This window comes from Eptatretus burgeri, chromosome 18 (genome assembly GCF_056783735.1).
Source record: "Eptatretus burgeri isolate ZD-2024b chromosome 18, Ebu_testis_v1, whole genome shotgun sequence".
Classification (NCBI taxonomy): Eukaryota; Metazoa; Chordata; class Myxini; order Myxiniformes; family Myxinidae; genus Eptatretus; species Eptatretus burgeri.
The window spans coordinates 12,765,349-12,790,385 of NC_140978.1; the positions used below are offsets into that span (position 1 = coordinate 12,765,349).

Below are 25,037 nucleotides of genomic sequence, written 5' to 3' on the forward strand. Positions count from 1 at the left end.
AGAGATAAAGAGGATTTTTCAGGGAGTTGGAGAGATCATTGATGAAGACCAGAAAAAGAACAGGGCCCAGAACGCTACCTTGAGGAACTTCAGCCTGGGCAGGAAGAGGGGATGAGAGAATTCCCATTAAGGGCCACACGTTGCCTGCGACATGAGAGGAAGTCTGTGAGCCATGAGTGGAGATGGCCTTGGATACCATAGGAAGAGAGTTTGGTGAGTAGGGCAGGGTGCCAGACCGTGTCAAAAACACGCGATATGTCTTGGGATATGGCTCTGATTTCATGTCGGGCATTGAGCACCTCCATCATTGTTGGGACAGCAGAAGCAGAATATCCAGGGTAGAGTGACCTGGTCTGAAACCAAATTGATGATTGGAAATCAAGCCATTGGAGAAGGGGAAGGATTTCATCCCTGAAATTTTTTTTGATTTTTTTACATTAGTTGGTTTTTACATTAGTTTTTTTTTTACATTGGTTACATTAGTTGGTGGCTTAGTTGGTCATCAATCATATTTGTATTCGAAATGTGGGCTTCAATCATTACAATGTATTCACCTGTTTGCACAGGTGCTTGTCGAGAAAGAATGGCTCTCCTTTGGACACAAGTTTTCACACAGGTGAGTGCTTGGTCAAAATGTGATCCCAATAAGTCCATTATACGTATCTTATTGAGTATTATTGCCATATATCCTTTGTCTATTGTGTTTCTCACCTTGCCACTTTACTGCTCTTGCTGTCATGTAGATGCGGCTTTCTGGAGGGAGATCCAAGGGAGGTGTCTCCCGTCTTCACACAGTTTCTTGAGTGCATTTGGCAATTACAACTGCAGTTTCCATGTTCCTTCCAGTACAATGAGCACTTCCTTTTGTACTTGCATGAGCTGGTGTACTCCTGTCAGTTTGGAAACTTTCTGGGAAATCATGTACAGGAGAGGGAGACCTTAAGGTAATATATTTTGAGCTTTTTCATCCTATCAGCAAAAGTATGATAATGGGATGGCAGAATGGCCGAGATGTAGAGAAGTACGCATGCTCGCTCTAAGCTGTCCAGTCTGGGCTCTAATCCTGACGAAGCTTCTTCTTCTTCTTCTTCTTCTTCTTCTTCTTCTTCTTCTTCTTCTTCTTCTTCTTCTTCTTTCGGCTGCTCCCGTTAAGGGTCGCCACAGCGGATCAACCGTCTCCATTTCGTTCTATCCTCTACATCTTCCATTGAAACTTCAACCACCCACATGTCTGCCCTCACCGCATCCATGAACCTCTTCTTTGGCCTTCCCCTTCTCCTCCTGCCTGGCGGCTCCATCTTCAGCATCCTTCTCCAGATATACTCTGCTTCCCTCCTGTGCACATGTCCAAACAATCTCATTCTCGCCTCTCTCACTTTGTCTCCAAACCGTCCTACCTGGGCAGTCCCTCTAATATACTCATTCCTTATCCTGTCCATCCTTGTCACTCCCAACGAGAATCGCAGCATCTTTAACTCTGCCACCTCCAGCGAAGCTTCCTGTCTTTTTGTTAGCGCCACCGCCTCCAAACCATACAACACAGCTGGCCTCACTACCGTCTTATATACTTTCCCCTTCACTCTTGCAGCTACCCTTCTGTCACAAATCACTCCTGCAACTCTTCTCCACCCACTCCATCCTGCCTGCACTCTCTTTTTCACTTCTCTCCCACACTCTCCGTTACTTTGGACAGTTGATCCCAAGTATTTAAACCCATCCACCTTCCCCACCTCAACTCCTTGCAACCGCACCATACCACCACCCTCCCTCTCATTTACGTACATGTACTCCGTCTTACTCCTACTGACTAACATTCCCCTTCTCTCCAGTGCGTACCTCCACCTCTCAAGGCTCGCCTGAGCCTGCTCCCTACTCTCCCTACAGATCATGATGTCATCCGCGAACATCATAGTCCATGGGGACTCGAGTCTGATCTCGTCCGTCAACCTATCCATCACCATTGCAAACAGGAAAGGACTCAGAGTCGATCCTTAGTGCATCCCACTTTAACTTTAAACCGGTCCGTCATTCCTACTGCACACCTCACCGCTGTCACACTGTCCTCGTACATATCCTGCACAATCCTCACATACTTCTCCACCACTCCCAACTTCCTCATACAATGCCACAACTCCTTTCTTGGCACCCTATCATAAGCTTTCTCTAAATCCACAACTTTCTCTAAATCTAAAATTCTAAAACTCTAAAATAAAAATCTAAATCTAAAATAAAAAAATCTAAAATTTCTCTAAATCCACAACTGCAGTTTCCATGTTCCTTCCAGTACAATGAGCACTTCCTTTTGTACTTGCATGAGCTGGTGTACTCCTGTCAGTTTGGAAACTTTCTGGGAAATCATGTACAGGAGAGGGAGACCTTAAGGTAATATATTTTGAGCTTTTCCATCCTATCAGCAAATATATGATTTTTTATTTTCTTATCAGCTTTTCCATACTATCAGCAAAACCGCTGTCACACTGTCCTCGTACATATCCTGCACAATTCTCACATACTTCTCCACCACTCCCGACTTCCTCATACAATGCCACAACTCCTCTCTTGGCACCCTATCATAAGCTTTCTCTAAATCCACAACTTTCTCTAAATCTAAAATTCTAAAACTCTAAAATAAAAATCTAAATCTAAAATAAAAAAATCTAAAATTTCTCTAAATTCACAACTGCAGTTTCCATGTCCTTTCCAGTACAATGTACTAATTCTGACGAAGCTATGAACTATAATCCCGGTGTTTCTCAGGCAGGGTGATTCAGCAATGTGTTTGCCGTCCCTCGGATGGACGTTAAGCGGGCTACTGGCATTAGTTGGTGGACATTAGCAGGCGTCCTGTCAGCTGGCATTAGTTGGTGGACATTAGCAGGCGTCCTGTCAGCTGGCATTAGTTGGTGGACATTAGCAGGCGTCCTGTCAGCTGGCATTAGTTGGTGGACGTTAAGCGGGCGTTCCGTCTGCTGGCATTAGTTGGTGGACGTTAAAGATCCCATGGTGTCCTTCGCAAAGAGTTGGTGAGCTATTGCCGGCACCATGAACAAATTCCAAATTCCTGCCTTAACCAGCAGAGGGCATTGCATCAGTGGCACAGCTGTGCTCCCAGTCAGATGCCACCCAGCAGCCTTGTGCTGCATACTAAAGAAGACAATAAGAAAATCTTGAGTGAGGGTATTACAAATGTCTTGGACAATTATTAGTTGATCTCTATCGAAAAAAAAGTGGGTGAAGCTCATTTTGACAAGAACATTCTGAAGAAATAGACAAGTTGATTAAATGGGATAATGAGGCAAGTTCTGGCTCAAACTGGAACCTAAAGGGGTGTGGTATGCTCTACATTGGCATCCAACAATCCAAATAACACAGGCCAAAGATAACAAGCTGGACAGTATGCGTATGTGTATACATTTAAGCATGCAAACAAGGGTCTTCCAAGAACTGTGTGAAATGCACGAAAATAGATTATGTAGGAAGAGGTCGTCTGTATATTACATACCTAAATATTGTGGGATTATCACCCCCAGCTCATAAGTAATAAATATATGACCTCCCTAAGTGTTATCCTCAATGTACCCACAAACAATGACCAAAGCCGAACAAATCGTTCTCTATCAATAATTATTCATTATGTAATTGCATTCACATTAGTTCATTGCATTCACTCATTGCACTCATCACTCATTGCATTCACATCAGTTCAATCTGAAGTCATGGAATCCATCCAAAACATACATCTCTATCATTTAGAAGATCATCAACTTAACTTACAATTTAAGCTGTGGAAATTTAAGGTGGACGTCCACCTGAGGTGGACGGAGGTTATGATTTCACCCTTGTCTGTCTGTCTGTGAGCAGGAGATCTCAAAAAGTTTCGCACGGATTTGGACGAAATTTGGTGCACAGGTTGGATGTGTGACGATGACGAATTAATTAGATTTTGGTGAAGATCTGGATCCGGATTCAGAATACGAGAATTTTAAAGTGATTCTTCACCATCGAGAGATGGGGCAAAAAAAAAAAACCCGATCCATAGCCTGATATCTCAAAAAGTCGTGGATGAGTTATGACAAAACTTGGTGGATGAGTTGGTTAGGTGACAGGAACCAGCCGATTCGATTTTGGTTCGGGTCCGGATCAAGATCCGACCTATCAGTGCGATACAAAACGTAAACTGTTCAGCCTGGCAGAGGTATGCAAGCTACCGAGTGCGGTTTGTCAAAACTGTTTTTGACCTGACTGTTCCACGAAATACGTTTTTTCTCATCTCACACAGGAATTTAACTTGGCATGAAGCAAGTTTGGAGCATTTTACTTGGTTGCCTTGGACATTTTAAATGCCTTTGTGAAGTCTTCAATTCTGCTATATATTACAAACTGTCCTCTTATGGTCTCCCATCTTCACTCATCACCTGGATAATGTATTTTTTCTGTCTAAAGAATCTGCGCACTTGTTAATGACTTTCATTCAAATTGTTTTGCTATCAACTGAGGAGTCCCACAAGTTTTCAGTACTTTCCGAAGGGAATTCTCTTTCAATACAGCTCATTTTACTTGGCCAATAAAAAGAGAATCCGGTTTTATTTTCATAATTTTAATGTATTGTTCACAAATGTTTAAGCACCAGTGGTATTTCCAACCAATCATCTTTCAACCTGAATTTTGGTGTAATTTTGGGATAGCAGGACAGCTGTTTTCACTGAATGAAGTCTCAAACATGAAGAAGCAGGCATTATTAAATTTCACATTGCATTAATTGATTACAGGACATAGTTTTAGCAGCATGACTGTTAATGCTTGCAGAGTTTCTGACCATTGCACGTTTCAACCCAACAGGCTTTTAGAGAAGACACACACGGTGTGGACTCATCTGTGGGAGCGGCGTGTTGAATTCCGGAATCCACTGTACAACAATAAGCAGAACTGCAACCCAACTGTACTCCTACCCAGCACAACAGCACAATGCTTCAGGTGCTCCATATTATACAAATTGGATTCCCATAATAACATTGCCAATACATCTCGTACCCATTGTCTATTGGTGGCCTTTCCTCTGTTTATGGTAAAAAGGAAATTAATTTACGATCAATGAATGACATGGTTACAAAAGGTTTATTGTAAGAAATGAGAAACTTATTTTTACCACCACTACTGAAGGTGGACGGAGGTTATATTTTCATCCTTGTCTGTCTGTCTGTCTGTTTGTCTGTGAGTAGGATATCTCAAAAAAGTTAAGGACGGATTCAAACGAAATCTGGTGGACAGGTGTGAGAAGGACGAATTGATTTGAATTTGATGGAGATCCGAATCTGGATCCAGATGCGAGATTTCTTTAAATTTTGATGTGATTCTTCACCATTGAGAAATGGGGCCAAAACGATATATAGCATGATATTTTAAAATGTTATGGATGGGTTATGACAAACCTTGGTGTACGAGTTGGATAGGTGCCAAGAACAAGCCGATTAGATTTTTGGTTCAGGTCCAGATCTGGCCTATAAGTGGGATACAAAATGTAAACTGATTAGCCTGGTGGCATGCGTTCGACCGAGTGCCGTTCTAGTCTGATTTTTCTTTTCTAACCTCATTCAGTGGATGTTGGAAGAATATCTCGGAGTTATGGACTCAACGTTGAGCTGTATAGTTTGAGCTAGATTCCAGCACAATTGTCAACTGTTAAACTAGTGTTTTGCAGTTAGGGAATCGTATCAAAAATTGTGCCATCGATTTGATGAGACATTAAGCTGGGGACATGTTTGCCAGAATTTTTGGAAGCCGGTGGCCTTTAAAGATCACAGGATATCTTTCACGAATAGGTGATTGTCGCTAACACTCTGGCCAAGTTTCAAATTGCTGCACTAATCTACAGGAGGCACTGCATCAGTGGTGCAGCCACATTCCCATAAAGTATTCAATCAGCAGCCAGGTGCTGCACACAAAGGAATAAATGAATCTAACCGGGAACTTCATTGTGACTAAAATGACTTTTTGCAGAGGTTCACAAAAAAAAAGAAACAATTTTCCTAAAAATAGGGTTTTGTTCGATGTCTGGTGCTTTCTCTGACAGCATGGTTTAACATCCGAAATAATATTCATTAACCTCGAGCTGTGCTGCCTTTCTCAGCCTGTACTGCGTTGTCCGTCAGTCAGTCAGTCGGTAGTGCCATATTTTAATTGTCTCCTTCCTTTTGTTGTTTCAAACAAATTATTTTGCACTTAATCGTTTCCCTGTTTTTTGTGTAAATGTGAGCCATTCGGTGTCATTTATTACACCCTTTGCTGTCTGTCCTTTGGTGTGTTACTTAATATTGCACATGCATTGTGATAGAGCATTATGTGGTTAGTCAGTGGCTAAATTAGTTGTTGAATTTTTTGGGCCAAAATATGGATCACTTTTGAAAAATATTTGTGAGATCCTTCTGAAGTAATGCTTTGAAAGGAATTGCAAGTTATTGTGAATAACACAACATGTGTTCTCAGATTTTGGAAAGGGATGTATTGGCCTCGGAGCAAGCGGACAACTGAAGATGTGTTACTGGAGCTCTCAGAAAAGAATCAAGAGCTTGAAAAAGAGATTTCCTTGCTTGACAAAGTGAGTTGCTTGCCAGTGATTTAGAATAAGTGAGGAGAAGGCTCCTGATGAATGTGTCATTTTTTGCTTCTGCCAGAAAAGTTGTCAGGTCAGGTTAATACCTGCTCCTGATCCCACATAGTTCAGTATTTCCTGTTTCATGGTCGATCATTCAGTGATTCAACCAGCTTCCTCACAAAGCTTGCCTGGTGAGGAGGGTGTGTGGATAGCAGGGAAAAAACAAAACAAGACCATTCAAAGGGCGAATGAGCCTTTATAGGCCGACGTCCATCCAAGGGAATGGTGTCCCCTGAAACATTGTCTGGGAGAGGGTGGTTGCTGCCTGGACTACCAAGACCACAATCACCCCCTATAAATATGGATCCAAGCACAAAGAGTCTTGATGCTGGCCTGATCATCACCCAGGGAAGATCGGATAGCCAGAAAGGAGGAGAGATGGATACTGGATGGAAGGAGACCTCGAGGAATGCCGAAGAGAAGAGGGAAGGATGGGATTACAGAAATGGCGAACCAGCAAGGAATCCAACACCTCGAGACGAAGGCTCAGAATCGGAAGCTTAGAAGACAAAAGAGAGGATGTAGCGCTGAACCGGCAGGAGCGTATTCAATGAAATGAATGCCAGAATTACATCTTCGATGCTTTCGACTCTCTTCTGGGAGCTTCAATTATTTGCCGAGGTTCACTGTGGCATGAAATGGCAACAAAGATTTGAGCACTGGAGCGATGTTCCGCAGTTATCTGCAACTGCTATACTCCTATTTTTCAGACAATGCGAATTGCTCTCAATCCCCTCGAAATTCAAATGTCACAGTGTAAACTTTCCAGTTCGGTTCACCATTGTATCTGGCATATGCCCTCTCATCCCTCGCACTCATTCTCAGAAACATTCCGAGACGTAATTCATAATTGTACAGTACTCTTTGCATGCTGGCTCCTTCTAGTAGTTATCAGTTTAATTCATTTTAGTTTGAATCAAAATTGTAATAAAAAAAAGTCTGTCATACATATTGTAGAAATAATGTGGGTTGACTATAGTGTTCCTTGCATGATGTAGAAAATTTATTCTGATTCGCTAAGTTATAAAATATATTTTTTCCTCGATTTGTCTACATATTATTGTAGTACATCAGGCTTTGACTGCTTTTTACCAAAACATTGACTGCGTTTTATCACACTTTTCAGCTTCTCCCATTCCATCCGTTTGCTCTGCTCTCGACAGGATTTATACGATACTCGTGTCCAAATATTGTGCTCTGCCTGGAGCCAGAAGGTTTAACCAAAATTCACAGGAGCAATCAGTGGCACCAATTATTCAGGAACACTGCAATCTCCTAATGTGAAATGTAACAGCTCTTAGGGTAGCCGAAAAATCTATCACTGACTGGTTTATATCCTACTTGACTGGTTTATATCCTAATAGATCTGATGAAAGGCTCACATATTTGTATTCCTCTCCTGTTGTACAAAGATGAATTTTCAAGCCTGAACCATACCTCTGACTTCACCCCCTCTCACCACTTCCTAACTGCCTGTGATCAACAGAGCTGTGTTAGGTTTTGTTAATGTTGTAAGTGCCATGTAGAGTGAATGCTGTGCTAGGACTGGACATATAGAGCGAATAAAAACTCTGACCCAAAATGTTAATCCAATTAGTAAGTCATACATACATTATTTTCAGTTGTAAAAATATTCAAGTGATTTGTAATCTCAGCCACTTAGTGCTGGCATATTTATGAAACACTCAATGACTGTTCACTGGATAAACTTTCATTCTTTTATACATATATATATATATATATATATATATATATATATATATATATATAAATATATATGGACCTATGTGTGTGTGTGTTACACCCATTGGTTGGACAGTTTCCCTGACTCCACCCACAATTTATGTTTTACCCTTTAAAACTCTTGAATTTACTTTTTACAACCATTTATAATTTACCTTTTAGAACTCTTTAGCATTCACCTTTTATCATCGTTTCTCTCAAGCAGCACTTTTACTGTGGAGGTTGTGCAGCTTTGCTATTATTTCAGACTATCTTCTTTTAAGATCGATGGGTTTCTGTTAAGTCGTTGAGAGCATGATAGGGGAGCAGAAAGCCTTACGTATTCTGCTGTTTCGACGTGGGAATGCCTGTTTGCTTTTACAAGTGGGAGGAGGGAGAGAATAACGATTTTACAGCTTTGGAAGACGGAGGTTGAGGCCTTTTTATTGAAGAGTTGTCAGAATTACATAAGTTCACTCACAGTAAAAGTGTGTGTGTGTGTGTGTGTGTGTGTGTGTGTGTGTGTGTGTGTGTGTGTGTGTGTGTGTGTGTGTGTGTGTGTGTGTGTGTGTGTGTGTGACACAATCACTCGTCTCTATTTAAATGATGTCAACATAAATATTGTCCACAAAATAAACCATACTTCCAGAAGTCATTCCTCAATTTGATGGAGTCCTTGTGCCCATCCCACAGCATCTCCACAAGTGTGGGAGGGACAGACATTCGGCAGAGGGTGCCATGAGGTCAGCAAAAAATGACGATTGCTCTCTTTACAACAGCGACCAAGAATCTGGCATCGCGGACATCAATCAAAGCTCTCCAAATGGCAATGAATCAGATGAAAAAGTACTTGCACTGTAGATCACAGCATGGTACACTACGGCAGGAGGATTTGGATTCTTTGGCATCTGTTGCCTTCTTACTGATGTGTCTTTGCTTGCTATTGGAGGAAATGGAAAAAATGAATTGCCCTCTGTAAGGAATACATATATATATATATATATATATATATATATATATATATATATATATATATATATATATATATATATATATATATATATATATGTTTGTATCCATGCGACATGATGGCGAAGATCATATACTGTATGTTTAACTTGTTGTTTTAGAATATGGTAGATAATGTATTTATTCATTCAACATGAGCGTTTTGTTTTGAAAACACAGTGAATGTTTTTGGTTCGAATACAAGACTGCACCTTTGCAATTTTTTTCTTTTAATGAGAATTTTGTGCTTATATCACCTTTCGGCTGGCAGGATATCAGAGAGGTATGAGCACTCGCCTCTGAGTTGTCTCAGTGAGGTTTGAATCTTCGCCCAGCTGTGAACTGTCATTCTGCTGTTTCACAGGCAGGGGTGATGCATCAATGCATATGCGTCTTCCCATAGATGGACATTAAACTGGAAGCCTTTAGTGAAGAGGAGGTGAGTTATCGCCAGCACCGTGGCCCAATTACAAATTCCTGCTCCGACCTACTGGTGTACGGCCTCAGCAGCATTGCTGTGCTCCCAGAAATGAGGCTAAACAGTAGCCACGTACTGCACACTAACGTAAGGGAGTATCTGCTGCACACCATTTTCAAGCATGTTTGCTTTGCAATGTTGCGAAATATATGCACTTGCAACTTGGAAAATGAATGTAATCTTGTTGTGGGCCGGGGTTCAGTAGCGAGGACGACCGCTAGATGGAGCAGTTGGGCCGTCTCCCACCGAACACCGGCATTGAAGGTCGTCACCCTGGATAACTCCGGAGTCGACGGGTCGCTTGAACTTAAAGGACCGTGGTCACCAATATTTTGACGGCATGAGGTAGGGTCCACTTGTCTATTCCAATTTACCTAAGTACTCACGCCATCTAACTACCAGGGAAGCCACACCCTCGGCCGGCTTTGTCCGAACCGAGTCGCTGTTACCGACTTGGATCCGGCGTAACCGAGCAGGAATTACCAAAGCCGTGTCAGTCCAAATAACAACTTACGGCAGAATCAGCCTCACTATAACTCAAACCCGAACCATAGTAGGCCAATGAAAGAAAACACGGACAACGAACTGGAACATTTAACACAGGGTTTATTTATAATAGGGAGGGAGACACAGAGCAGAGTTATCACGACTATCAGACAGGCAAAGTATAGTGAGCAAAAGCACTTAACAATTCTACTTAAGGATGGGCCACACACAGACACGCACACCCAAAAAGAAATGGACCCCGTGGGTCTTTATTCAGCCCCTCAGCCCAGAAGGGAAAGGCGAGCTGGGGACCAGAGTCCTGTCAGTACCTGGCCGCCTCGTGTGGTCAGGCCTGCGACTTCACGTGCGGGACCCATGGTCTGTGGGAGCTTGGATGGCGAGCAGCTGAGACTCAAGGCTTGGCAACGATGATACGGCGCCCAACGTGGGGTGAAACAGGAGCAATGGCGACGAGCCCAGACACGAACCAACCACCATTAATGACGATCACCTGCACGAACCCTTCTCATATCGACCGACCGCCCGACCACATTCAGAGGCCCCTCACGTTTCTTATCATACCTCCTGTTGGGTTGTGGATCGGTTGTAACTTTACCTCTCATTGGTCTGGATTCGTGGGAAATCACTGTCTGGGGTAATCTCCTTCCTCATTGGCTCGGTGTTGTCGTGGGAAAATCGCTGTCTGAGGTAATCTCATTCCTCATTGGTTTGGTGCTGTCGTGGGAAAATCGCCGTCTGTCCCCGATTGGGCAAATGACACGCCCTTGCCTTTCCGGGCAGGGTCTCGATCTGGAGCGATGGAAGCTCCGCCTATGTCTGTAACCCAGAACATGTGCGTAATGGCGTCGCATGTGTAGAAATTAAGGAATGGGGGGGGGGGGGTTGGGGGTGGGGAGAACTGATGTAAAAACTAACTAGAAAGAAACTCGCAGCGCACGCATGTAATTCCCAGTAGACATAGGGAGGAATCTATCTACACACACACTTATCGAAATAACTAAGCTTTGGAACTGCTGTCTGTTTGTGTGCTAATGGTTTCCAAATTCACAACAATATCTGGGTGGCAATGCATTTTGCTCTGGCAAAATGGCAAAATGCTCTGGCAAAATGCTCTGGCAATGCATTTTGGTCATAAAATATCAGTGACAACAGAGAATCCACTATTAAAAATAATAAAACAAGTAGTAAGAGAAATCATTTTGACCTTAAAATCCACAAGGATAGTGATCCTAGTTCATTCGGTCAAGCAAGCCTGGTGTTGGCTTAATGGAGAAGGTGGCTGGCTTAAAATCTCCGGGTCTTGAGTTTGAGCCCTTGTTTGTGCTGTTAAATAACACCAGGTGGGTTGACTCAGCCTGTCATCCTTCATAGGTTAGCAAAATGAGTACCAGCTTCCTGGAAACAGGGGGAACTGCATCAGTGGCACAGCTATGCTCTCAGCAATGATGCAACCAGCAACCTCAGGCTGCATATGAAATAATAATAATTCAGCTTATTCCAGAACCTGCCTGCATGTTTTACATTCCTTTTTGGGCTAAATTTGTGCCACTGATGTTGTGGCTTTTCGATTAAGGTAGATATTCAGTGATTGGCCAGGGTACCAGCACAAAATGGACAACTCTTCAAAAAGGTACTGTGGAATTGGTAACGTCTACAAGTAAATGCTAGTCGATGTGAGGTGAGTGCACCTACCTCAACACTATTCTGTCAGCCTATTATGTACAAACAATAAGAATAGGATTTTCCTTCTCTGTTGTTGTGATAAAGCACTTTGTGGGTGAAAATTAGACAATGCTCAGAAATGGTAATGAAAATACTGTTTCTGGAGAAGTAAGTGCTTTGACAGGAGGAAGAAATGCTTATTATTGATTAAATGACATTGGATATGGAATAATGGTGTTGGTTGTCCTTCATTTCTGAAGAAGGCCATTCAAAGGAAACATGCGAAGCACCTGGTCAATTTGTTAATCGTGCAGAAACTGCTGCCCAGAGAGCAACCAAACTCGAAGATAGCAAGCAGTGTCACCTGCTACCAAGAAACCTCCAAGAAGACCAGACCACTATTTCCAGAGCAGGCAGGAATTTGTTCAGGGTGCCAGCGGTAACTGGCTTACTCTTTGAAAAGGACACCGTGGGATGCTTAATGTCCAACAAGTAATGTGGGCCGACAGGCTGTTGTGTTGAACGTTCATCCGAGGGACAGCACACACATTGACACCTCGCCCTGCATGCGAAACACCAGGATGACAGTTTCTAGTTGGGTCGACATTTGAACCAAAGCTAGACAGCTCAGAGGTAAGTGTGCATGGTAAGCTCAGGTCAGGTATGGGAGCATCTGCCGAAGCAGCGCGTCACTGCGTCCACTTTCCGCTGGTACTCCAGGGGCCTCCATCTGGCCATCGCCCAAGCAGATGCCTGGCCCATCCCTATCTCCTTGAGATGCTGATCAACCAGATGCAACCACGAGGCACGTGGTCAGCCCATTGGCCTCCTCCACTCACAAGGCTCCCTTGCTGAGAGAATCTCGTGAGCAGGATCAGCATCAGGAAAAGGAGCCACATGTCCATACAGCCGCAGTTGTATGCTCCATACGCTCACGGACGATGCACGTAACAAATCTCATTTGTGTCTCTCTCAAGGAGAGGATAATCAAGGATCCTCCGAAGAGACCTGGTACAAAAGGAATGAAGTCTCAGTCTGAGATTCCTGATCAGAGTCCAAGTCTCACAACCGTAGAGCAAGACTGGAAGCACCAAGAACCTGAACACTCAGACTTTCATCCTCCCACACAGGTACCGACAGCGCCACACCACATGATCCAGTGAATCCATGACTCCCCAGGCCCGACCCAGACGTCTATTGACCTCTGACTTACAGCCAGCAGAGACATGAATATCTCTGACAAGGTAAGTGAATCTCTCCACGACCTCAACATCCTCACCACAAACAGGTACAGACAAGAAAGCAGCATCGAAGATATCATTGAAAGCCTGGATTTGATTTTGACCCAGGAAACCCGTAATCCCAGCGGCTCCGACTCCTCATTCAGCACCTCGAGGGCTCCCAAAACGATATCTGGAGTCTCCAGAAAGATGACTGCATCATCTGCGAAATCAAGGTCAGAGATATTGACATTCCCAATCGATGTCCCGCAGCTTGATCTTTCCGACGTCCTCCCTAAAATCCAGTCCATACAAGTGCTGAAAAGTGTGGGGGCCAGTATGCACCCCTGACGAACTCCAGTAACAACTGGAAATAAGTCGGAGATGGTACTACCACCACACTTCACAGCACTCTCAGTACCAGAGTAGAGTTCAGACATCAGATCGATCAGTTTTGGTGGCACCCCACGAAGACCAAGAATCCTCCAGACGGCATCCCAATTCACTGAATCGAACGCTTTACAGAGATCAACATGGGCTGCAAGCAGCCCCTGCCGAAACTCTCGTCTGCGTTAGGTGAGGACACGAAGAGCAAGGATACGGTCAATCGTTGACCTCTTTGGTGTAAAGCCTGACTGCTCTGGACGCTGGTGCTCAAGCAGATGGTGCCGAACCCTATCAAGAATTATCCGAGCAAAGACCTTGCCCGGCACTGAGAGCAGCGTCACCCCTCGGTAGTTGTTGCAGTCTTGGCGATCACCCTTCCCTTTCCAGAGAGGGACAACAAGGCTCCTCTTCCAATCAGTTGGGATGGTGCCTGTGTTCCAGGCAGAGCACAAAACTGCATGCAACGACACGAGTGCAGCATTTCCACCAGTCTTGAGAAGTTCAGCATGAATGCCACAGATCCCTGGAACTTTACCCTGTTTCACCGGTTCACCGCAGCCCCTGTTTCCACAAGTAAAGGTGGACCACAGTTGATTCGAGGGTCAGCAACATGGATTGTAACACCCTTGATGTCCAACTCGACAGCTGGGGGATCAGCCTGGTACAACCGCTCAAAGTAACCGGCCCAGCGGGCCTTCACTTCAGACTCCTCTGTTAAGAGCCTACCACTCTCTGCTCTAACTGCAGTGCTCCGAGGGATGGGCTTGGATGAACGCAATGTGTGAATTCCCCTGTAAGCGGGACGAGAATCACCTGTCCACAGGTGATGCTCTACCCCCTCACAGATTCCTCGCACATAGGCCTCCTTGTCCACCCTTAGTGCATGTACAGATTTACGCCTCAGCTCCTTGAACAGCTCAGCTCTGCCATTCAGCCTGGCCCTGCGACTCTGGTCAATTGTATCCAGTGTCCCTTGAGAGACAAAATTCTTCTTTGCCCTGCGGTGAGCTCCAAGGCATCCACCGGCAACATCAAGGACGGTGGTCTTGAAGGTAATCCATAACTCTTCAGGACTCCCCAAAGCACCCAGACACCCCAAATGTCCACTCAGCCTGTTCGCAAACTCCTCAGCTACTCTCTCATCCTTGAGCTTGCCAACATCCAGCCTAGGCTGGGATGGTACTATTCTCCAGGATTTAACGTGCAGCTTTAGAGTTGCTACAACAAGCCGGTGGTCAGTATTGATCAACTGAGCACTCTGGTAGACCCTGCAGTTCTGGATCATCCTCCAGCGACCGTCAATGAGGACATGGTCAATCTCCTTTGTCACACCGCCAGCGTTGGAATACCAAGTCCAGCGATGAGCTTGTGGGCGCTGAAACCATGAACCGGCCACCCTAAGTCCATGACTTCTTGCAAAGTCATGGAACTTAGTGCTATTCTGATTCATAGTTCCTGACCTATGGGGACAAACACATGTCTCATAACCATCTCTATCAGTTCCAGTCGATGCATTGAAATCCCCCAAGACTAGAAGTGTATCTCGTCGGGGGCACTGATTAACCACAGACATCTCTTCAGTTATAAATAAAAAACCAGTTAATTTGGAAAAATTGTTTCTTCATAATTCATCGAAATGTGTTATTATCGGTGTGGGGGTGAAAACTTTTGCAGGTTACTTTGTATACTATCAGGACTCCACACATGACCCCCCCCCCCACAGGACAAGCGCAACATCTGTGCAATGTAAAATAATGACTTCAAGACCTCAACTCTACCCCGTCCTCTCACAAGCCCCAAATCATAAATTCCTCATCCCAAACCCCAAGTCTTCTCCCTCAGTCTCCCAGCCCCGATCCTCATCCTCACCCTCCAAAGCCGAAGGCATCAATTCCCTCCCCAACCCCCTTCCTTCCCACCAAAAGACCTGAATTCACCTCCCCCTCCCCGAAAGCCTAAACCTCTCCTTCCAAACTCGGGCCCATCTTCACTCTCCCAACCACAACTCTGTCCCCCCTCTTCACCCTCCTCCCGCTCAGAAAAGCCAACGGTATTCCATATCGATCATTAAATATTTCTTCTTTCCCTCATCAAACAGTGGAATATTTAACACTTCTCCCTCCACTATCACCGACTTCAAAGAAACTGCGATCGAAACACCTCCAACGTGTCATGGAAGATTTGCGGAAACCTTGTGGCAATGCGACTCTCAAGTGACCTTCAGCGCTGAGCAGCCTAATTTTGCCAATAAATGACTGAAAAAGAATTATTTTCTCCTGGTGCATATTGTAGCATCGACGGCTCAACTAACACCGAGTTCATTGCGGCAGGAAGGTAAAATCTCGCAATGTACTGAGCGACTTAACTCCTATGGAGACATTTCAAATTATGGTGAACAACACGTGCGCGGGTCAAGAGGAGAAACAGGAAAACCTTAAATCTTTCAATACCAACGGGTTTATTTCCGAACCCACGAACAAAAAAATCAGGGACGATTGACCGACGGAGGGATATGACAATGGGTAATGGTGGGGAAGAAAGGGGGGCCATGGAATCGATAATAAATAATCATGAACAATCTGAATAAAAACTATGGCACCAAGCACCAGACTCAGTCACTGACTGGGAAAAGGGACAAAAATCTGGGGACTCAACTCTGGTGGTAGCGAGGACGATCAGGCGATGAAGATGGATGAAGACGATGACTACGAGACGAGCAGACGACAGGGAGACTGGCAGAACAACGAACAAACACAACACAAGGGTGACGAAAACAAACAGGCAGGATGACCTTCAAAAAAACTCTCCTCTGAAACAATTCTTCGTCAGTCAGTTCTCCTCTGCCCAACACAGTTCTCGCTTCGTCATGTTCTCCTCAGACCTTGACGTTCTACTTTACCTCAGGCTTCGACGTTCTACTTTACCTCAGACCTCGACGTTCTACTTTACCTCAGACCTCGACGTTCTACTTTACGTCAGGCTTCGACGTTCTACTTTAGCTCAGACCTCGACGTTATACTTTACCTCAGGCTTCAACGTTCTACTTTTCCTCATACCTCGACGTACTACTTTACCTCAGACCTCGACGTTCTACTTTACCTCAGACCTCGACGTTCTACTTTACCTTACTCCTCGAAGTTCTACTTTACCTCAGGCTTCGAAGTACGACTTTACCTCAGGCTTCGAAGTACTACTTTACCTCAGGCTTCGATGTACTACTTTACCTCAGGCTTCAACGTTAGTAGGGTGAGTATACTGATTCTGGCTCACTTTTCCCCATGTAAGCGAATGGGGGATTTTCAGCGATTCATATTTTTTTCCCCTAAATAGTAAACCCCCTTTTTATCCCAAGGTATATTTATTTGTCTCCCCTTTTAACCTTGGGGCACTCTTTTCAAACAACCAATGTAATAAGATAAAGATTTGTTCAAGTAGTAAAGTAGTAATGGGATTTGTTAAAGGTGATTCGAAAGAAATATCTGAAACATGTAAGCCTCGGGACACTATTTTTCAAATAACCAATGCATATTGTTTAGCTCACTCATTGAACCTATAAAGATTTGTTCATTCTCAAATTCCTTCAATAGTTTAATTTTCTTTGCACAATAATCCCCATCTAAAATATTTAAAAATAAAACATTTGAATCTTTATATTTTTTAAGATACCCCTTTTGTGCCATTATGAAATGATAAACTAGTCTTAATGCTCTTGTTTGACCACCTCCTGAGCCTCAGATTATTTTTTGCATAAGCCACCACCACTTTCGATAAGCCCCGCCCACTTTTCATGAGGTATTTTATAAGCCACGCCGACTTTTACTAAGCCCCGCCTACTCTAACATAATTTCCAGTTCATCTCTGACTCACAAAGAAATCACCAGAAAATTCTAGAATGTTATGGTTTTGAAAAATTTCCCAACAAAGGCTTGTCTGGGCTTGCCCAGGCAATTTTCAAACAATTCTCCATTTTGAAAAAGGAAACCATAGCAACCAGTCTTTCTCTATAAAAGGTTCAACCCAGACTCCATTTAAAAAAAAATTCTGACAATGGAGTGCTGTACTGATTTTGGGGTTCCTTGGAGTTCTACTACTTGTATGGAACTAAACCTTCAAGTTGATGAACTGGATTCAAACCTCTTATCTATTGAGGTAAGATTTTATTTTCCTATTTTCAGTTTGATTTAAGCATAGACTCATTTAATAATTAAATAACTTAATTAATACATTATTATTTTCTCTCACAGGAAATAGTATCTGAAAATACCGATTTTGCCACAACTTGGGGTGAAATTTTTGGCTTGGTTGAAGACCTTTTGAGAGACCAAGACCCACAGAACGAGCTTGACCTTGAGTGGGATGATTTTGGCATTCCTTGGAGCTCAACTACTTGTATAGAACAAAACCTTCAAGTTGATGAACTGGATTCAAACCTCTTATCTATTGAGGTAAGATTTTATCTTCCTATTTTCAATTTGAATTAAGCATTGACTCATTTAATAATTAAATCACTTAATTAATACATTATTATTTTCTCTCACAGGAAATTGTATCTGAAAATACCAATTTTGCCACAACTTGGGGTGAAATTGTTGGCTCGGTTGAAGACCTTGTGAGTGACCAAGACCCACAGAACGAGCTCGACCTTGAGGGTCCAACCAAAGTTATACCTTGGAGACCAGCAAAATCCTGAAAAAGAGTTTTACAGCAATAGTACTCATTGTGAGTTATCAAGACAATACCCACTGAACAAGTTATACCTTGATGAGCCAGAATACAAGTTTTACCTTGGAGACCCACAAATTAAAAAAAAAATCAGTAAATGAGTTCTGCCTTGATGGTTTAAATAACTACCTTGGAGACTTGAAATGTGGGTTCTGGCTTGATAACTCACAATGTGATACGTATCTTGGAAACGCAACAGGAATGTGGTTATACCTTGGAGACTTGTAAAGTTGGGCTTATTTTGGAGACTTGAAATGCTACCACTCTTTGGGATCGAAACCTATCGATGTAGTTCTTTGTTGGATGGTGCTTGATGAGAGCAATATCAAGAAAGTTCTTACTCCCCCTTTCTACTTCATCAAACCTGAAAGCTTTTAAAGACAGAATTGGAAGAAGAGAAAAAAAAACATAAAAAATATATTGTTAGTTCTGGGAAGAAAGTGCAGGAAGGTTCTAACTCTACCTTTCTACTTCATCAAACCTGAAAGTCTTAAAAGACAGAATTGGAAGAAGAGAAAAAAAAAAAAACATAAAAAATATATATTGTTGAAATACGTATTGAAAAAAAAGACATTGTGTTGGGCAAGGGTTGGGGTGGGGGTTGAGATTTTGAATGTGAGGGTTGGGGTGAAGGTTGGGATTTTGAATGTGAGGGTTGGAGTTGAGATTTTCAATGAGGGTTGGGGTTGTGATTTTGAATGTGAGGGTTGAGGTTGAGATTTTGAATGTGAGGGTTGGGGTTGAGATTTTGAATGTGAGGATTGGGATGCACACACACACACACACACACACACACACACACACACACACACACACACACACACACACACACACACACACACACACACACACACACACACACACACACACACACACACACACACACACACACACACACACACACACACACACACACACACACACACACACACACACACACACACACACAAGTTAAGCCTTGACTATTCATTTGAGGATTCTGTGTTTTGGGTTCACAGATCTAAGAACATCCCCCCTTGACACACATTATATACGGCAGATGCCACCTGTTATACACCTCGGACTTGGCCCTCGAGTGTCCTCAACGGTGTATAGAAGGAGGGAGTGAAGCGACAACCCATTGCTCCCATTACACACACACACACACACACGCACACACACACACACACACACACAAAAGTTAAGCCTTGACTATTCATTTGAGGATTCTGTATTTTGGGTTCACAGATCTAAGAACGTCCCCCCTTGACACACATTATATACTGTTATACACCTCGGACTTGGCCCTCGAGTGTCCACAAAGGTGTATACGGTTTGTGTTTGGAGTGTCCACAAAGGTTTGTGTTTGGAGATATAGTAGGAGGGAGTGAAGCGCCAACCCAATGCTCCCATGGGTATTGTCTGCTTAGTTTTGTCTTTTGTAATTCCTGTGAATAAAATGAACCTAAAATATCTTCCCCTTCTAAATCATATATCTTATAAGTCCAAGGAACCGTATCTATTACATCAACAATTTTAAAAAGTTCGTTCATCCATCGTTTAGTATAACCCTTTTCAAAATGAGATTTCCATCTATATATTCTTACGATATCACCAACTTTGAACTTAGGTTTTCTGACATTAATCTCTTTTCATATTTTAATTTTGTAAATGTTTCTGATGGTTTCATATTCGTTGACGTGTGAATCGTGTCATTATACTTATCCACAATATCCTGAATAAAAAATGACCATTGTTGTGAACCGAGTTGTGTAAATTTTTTATATAGTCTTTCTTTTAAGGTACGATTAAAACGTTCAATAACAACGGCCTTTCCTTCATTAAAGGTACTGTATAATGTAATACTGTTATTTTTTAGAAAATTCGTAAATGTCTTATAAAACTCTCTACCCTCATCAGTCCACATTTTTTTAGGTTTTCTCTTACTTTTATTAAATATCTGTTGAAAGGCTAACATAAGAGTATGACCTGTTTTGTTTTTTAAAGGGATAACCCACGCATATCTACTCCTCAAATCGATAACGGTTAAAGCATACTTGCACCCCTTATCATTATTGAGTTCAATCAAATCAGCGGACCAGATATAATCAACTTCCTTGGAATAAACCTTCCTTCTCTGAAATGTTGTGAATATTGGTTTATGTACTTCATCAGCTCATTGCTCTTCAATCTTAATGACATCATTAGAACCTATAAGTTTTTTTGAATTTCCAAGTCTAAGTTTCAATTTAGCACTGATCATCTTCTTCACGATGAACCTATCAACTTTTTCTCTCAAGGTTGGATTTTGTATCAGAGACAAATTATACAACATTTCTATATCGGCTTCATGCTTTTCTTCCAAAGTTGTGGTATTCCCATAATCAATATCATGTCTCATGCACACTTCATCAACCCTATTGATGGGCTTACTCCATGATTTAGGATTGTCTGCCTCATCTAATCTTTCATCCAAGTTTGTGCCTGGACCACAGAAAGAATACCCTGGTAGATGTAATTCCCCTGTTATTCCAGTAGTTGTAAATTTACTTCCTGATAAAAACTTTTGTATATCTCCTCCGAGTTTGTGTTTGGAGATAAATTGATGTTTTTTTGAACCACACACCGAACATATACCTTTTTGTATAACCCTGTTATTTTTAATTTTAAAATATGAAATATTTTTAGTATTAGTTTTATTTTTACATTTGAGACAATAACTCATTTATTTCTGAGAAAAATTCATACAGAGTGCGAAAACCTTTTTACTTTCCAACATTCACATTTGAATCTTAATTTTTAAAACATAAATAATCCTTAAAAACATCTTTACTCTCTCCTCCATTTATTTAAGAAAAAAATGAAAAACTTTAATTAAAATCGATATCTTGTCCTTGAAAACAGTCTTGTTGAAAATATTGCTAATAGACTTGTCAATTCTTTGTTTTCTTCCTCGGTGGGTTGAGTTATTTTCTGTAATACCACCAATCTTTTTCTAATCTCACTGGTTTCCATATTTTCATATTTATTCATTCTCGCTCTTTCCTCCCTCTCCTCCCTCTCCTCCTTCTCTTTCTTCTCTCTCCTCCTTCTCTCTCTTCTCCCTCTCCTCCTTCTCCCTCTCCTCCTTCTCTCTCTTCTACCTCTCCTCCTTCTCCCTCTCCTCATCCTTCTCCCTCTCCTCCTTATCTCTCTTCTCCTTTTCCTCCTCTTCTCTCTCTTCAACTCCTTCCTCGTCCCTTACTATCCTTGAATCACTTACACCCCATAGAATATCACACATATATTAATCAGGATTTCTTGTTATTCCTGTATCCAAAATAATTTTTTTTACAACAGGAAACCAATAAAATTTCTTTTGAATTTCTCAAAGAGCCTTACGTTTTCTTAACTTTATAATTTTTTCATTATTTAACATTCTAATTAAATCCAAAGTTGTTGGTTTACCAACATCAGCATAATGCCAATCTTTTATTGAAAATACCTCTTCTTATGTTGTAGAACATATTTATTAAAATACCGAATACCCTTTTCATGAAGGTATATTGGACACAGAAATGATAATTTTCTTGAAGCCTTGCCGTCATTTATGTATTAGAAATATCTGTTAGAATAATATTATGACATGAAACACCTCCGCATCTTCCCATAGTCAAATCATTTTGTATTTCCTGACTTATTATATATAATCTTGTTTTTTTCTGTTTTCATGATATAAACGAGGGCAAAACCATTAATATATTTACTCTTTTTAAATTCTTTTATTTGTTGTTTACTAATCGTGGCTCCACAAAACTCATTCTCTATACCAAGTGGATAATATTCTTCCTTACGAGACTGATTTAATTGTTCCAGGTCTTTTAGGTCAATTATAAATGACCAATTATACCCTAAATCATTCATACCATGCCCCCATTGTTCTATTCTCATACAAACGATATGCCCTTCTTTATAAAAATTTATTTTAATTCGAACTGTGAATTCTGTATGACCTGGAGATAAAATCAACACTTCTGTATCTTTGGAATACACGGCCGTTTATTTAAGGATATATATTGCGATAAATCACTTAATCTCACCCATTCGCGTCAGTCGGGCTTGGATAATTTTTTAATTCATAAGCATTTTTCATATTAATATTTTTGGTTATACTATATTTATGTTGTTCAGCCTGTGCCTTTGTGTAATAATTTGATTAATCAATATCCAGTTCTGGGGATACACCAATGATAGAACCGTCTTTACCAACATTAGTCATTTATATTAGATTAAAAATAATGTCATAAAAAATTATTTTTGTTGAGTTGAAATAACACATATAGACATAATTGACCACAACACTTGGAATTTAATTCTTGGACTTGAAATGTTTGATAAACACCATTCTGTAAGAACTTTATGACTTCAACAGGTGATGAAGACCAAAACTATCAAAATAATATTTGTCTTGACTATTAAAAATACAAACCCAATGAGAACCGTTCCCATTATTATCTTCTAAGTTCATAATAATATTCTTTGTATGTTTCAGCACGTTTGTTAATTCAAATCTCATACAAATAACCACATTATGACTTTTTAATTTCTTACAATATTTGACAAGTTGTAAATTTGATGTTGTATTCTTTCCAAATTCTTTAAACCACTCATCAATGCTCATTTATTTATTAGAAAGATATAATCCATTACCTCTTTTAGTTAATTTTACACCTGCTTGTGCGATAGAAGAAAGCATATCTCCAACTAACAATCTCGCTTTATCAGGCAGACTTTCAAGTTTTTCAGCAAAATCTACAATTACACCACTTCCACTAATTTGTTTCTGCAACTCTTTGTTATGTCTTTCCAATTCTTTTTGAGCCCGAGTTGAGCCTTCCTTTCGTTGGCAGTTTTCACCGCCGTTGAAATACCACCCGTCAATGCTCCAACTGCACTTAAACCAGCAAATAAAGGAATTAGAAATGGAAGAAATCCTCCACTCATCTCTTATTGAATATTTTTTCAACATTGTTTTTGTCATTTTAATTTTAAGTGAGCCAGTATTGTTCAATATTTTAACCTGTTCTCTTGTGAGCAAAACATCAATTCTTACTGCTCCTTTTCTCTGAATTGTATTAACGTTAATCGTACAAGGCTTTTGATTTTGAACACAAGATGATAGTTTATGAAGATTGATTTGATTAACATATACCCCAGTTGGTACTTTGCCACTCATTTATTGAACAAAAAATTATGTGAGACCAATCATAACACCATTATCTGTATTAATCTGCAATTCTGTTTCTTCCAAAAGCAAACAATATGTATCAACTTCTTCACTCTCTCCTCTTTCAATGTATAGGGGAGTATCCACGTGATTAGACTTTATAGTTTCCTTTTGAGCGCTCAGCTCAAATGCATAGATTGTATTCAAACTTTTAAATGCTGTCATATCCAAAATAGGTTCTTTATTTCCATTACTTTCAGACACCTTTTGGTAAGACTTGTATGCTTCAGCATAATCATTTTTTTCCCAATTAATTTCCAATTTATCTCGTGGATAAAATGTTCCATTTAGAGAAACATGAAGTTGTTTCACCTTAGCATTATCACATTATTGTGATAATGCATTATGCTTATCAGTCGCAGTATCACCATCTGGTTTTTAAAAAATGATCCACAGATATCGTGGCTTTCCTTCCAGAACACCCAAATTCCACGTGTCAGTGGTTTGGTTTAGTTTAACGTATTGACATATTCTTTTGAGGTATGATACACTGAGTGGTTTCTTTGAGTTAAGTCTTCTTTTCAACATCTCTTCTGTTTTAAGATTAGGAGTATATTCACTAAGATACTAACTCATGTCGTCAATTACAAATTTATTCTGATCACCAAAAGCACGACCAAGAGCAAAAAGTAATCTATTTTCATGATCATTCCTTTGCAGTTGAAATCTAATTTTAAGACCATACAGAACTTTATCATGATCACAAAATACAAATATACCTTTAAGAGGAACTGCCACAGTAAAACTATTGACTGCTTTTGTATCATCATTATACGCTCCTTTCCTTTGAATATATCCAGGGTCTGTGGTTGTTCCCGTTCACATATCAGGAATAAAACCTTCGACAGACCCCTTTCCCATTCTATCACTGAATGTATAGAGTGTAAATTTCATCATTTCAGATACAGCAGAGACATAATCAACCGCTTCAACTTCTTGTGTTCCAATGTACAAACGAACGCTATCAAACATTTTCCAGAAGAAATCATTTACGAGTGTAGTGTTTGTGTTATTCCCAGCCTTAGTGAATGTAAATTTACACAACAAGAAACTTTCGGATAGATTCAAATAAGTTTGTTGATTATTTATTTCAAAACTTTTTGTTCCATTTGCGTTCCAGTCTGTTCCAGTTATTGCATTTACCTTGAAGTAATCTTCTTTTTTAGTGGAGTTTGAGATGATAATAGTATCATGCAAATCATAGATACTATCAATTGCTTCCATTCTTGTATTTATTCAGGAAAAAAGATGTTAAAACTTTTGAAACCCTGACACAAGTATGTGAATTATTTTCTGTCGTTCTTGGGGGGACAACTGAGTTTTGCCTTTCTTAATTTCTTTAATTGCTTGTAATTTATGAGATTCCTTTTGGGCATCTTTTATGCTCTTTATAGCACCTGCTACATTTCCCACAGCAGAAGCAGTTGAACCGAT

The 25,037-nt window shown here is 41.1% G+C and overlaps 2 protein-coding genes across 2 annotated transcripts in view; both read left to right on the forward strand.

Moving 5' to 3' along the window:
- Positions 1-12,261, forward strand: part of LOC147008628 (phosphatidylinositol-3,5-bisphosphate 3-phosphatase MTMR8-like) — a 53,941-nt gene extending 41,680 nt beyond the window's left edge. Inside the window, exons 10-14 of the mRNA XM_085864486.1 lie at positions 567-616; positions 744-944; positions 4,840-4,974; positions 6,484-6,595; positions 9,068-12,261. Coding sequence (XP_085720612.1) covers positions 567-616; positions 744-944; positions 4,840-4,974; positions 6,484-6,595; positions 9,068-9,235 — 666 coding nt within the window. The 3' untranslated portion in view covers positions 9,236-12,261. The remainder of the gene's footprint in view (positions 1-566; positions 617-743; positions 945-4,839; positions 4,975-6,483; positions 6,596-9,067) is intronic.
- Positions 12,262-14,972: 2,711 nt separating this feature from the next.
- LOC147008629 (uncharacterized) lies at positions 14,973-20,100 on the forward strand. The gene is made up of 3 exons (XM_085863735.1): positions 14,973-17,785; positions 17,881-18,081; positions 18,177-20,100. Exons 1-3 carry the CDS (start codon positions 17,684-17,686, stop codon positions 18,324-18,326), a joined length of 453 nt encoding a protein of 150 aa, XP_085719861.1. The 5' UTR covers positions 14,973-17,683; the 3' UTR covers positions 18,327-20,100.
- The last annotated feature ends 4,937 nt before the right edge of the window (positions 20,101-25,037 follow it).

Bases quoted from the DNA above. Each gene is read 5' to 3' on its own strand.
- LOC147008629 (XM_085863735.1), top strand. From the start codon at position 17,684: ATGGAGTGCTGTACTGATTTTGGGGTTCCTTGGAGTTCTACTACTTGT. The intron at 17,786-17,880 runs GTAAGATTTTAT...TTTCTCTCACAG, and splicing joins CAAACCTCTTATCTATTGAG to GAAATAGTATCTGAAAATAC. The intron at 18,082-18,176 runs GTAAGATTTTAT...TTTCTCTCACAG, and splicing joins CAAACCTCTTATCTATTGAG to GAAATTGTATCTGAAAATAC.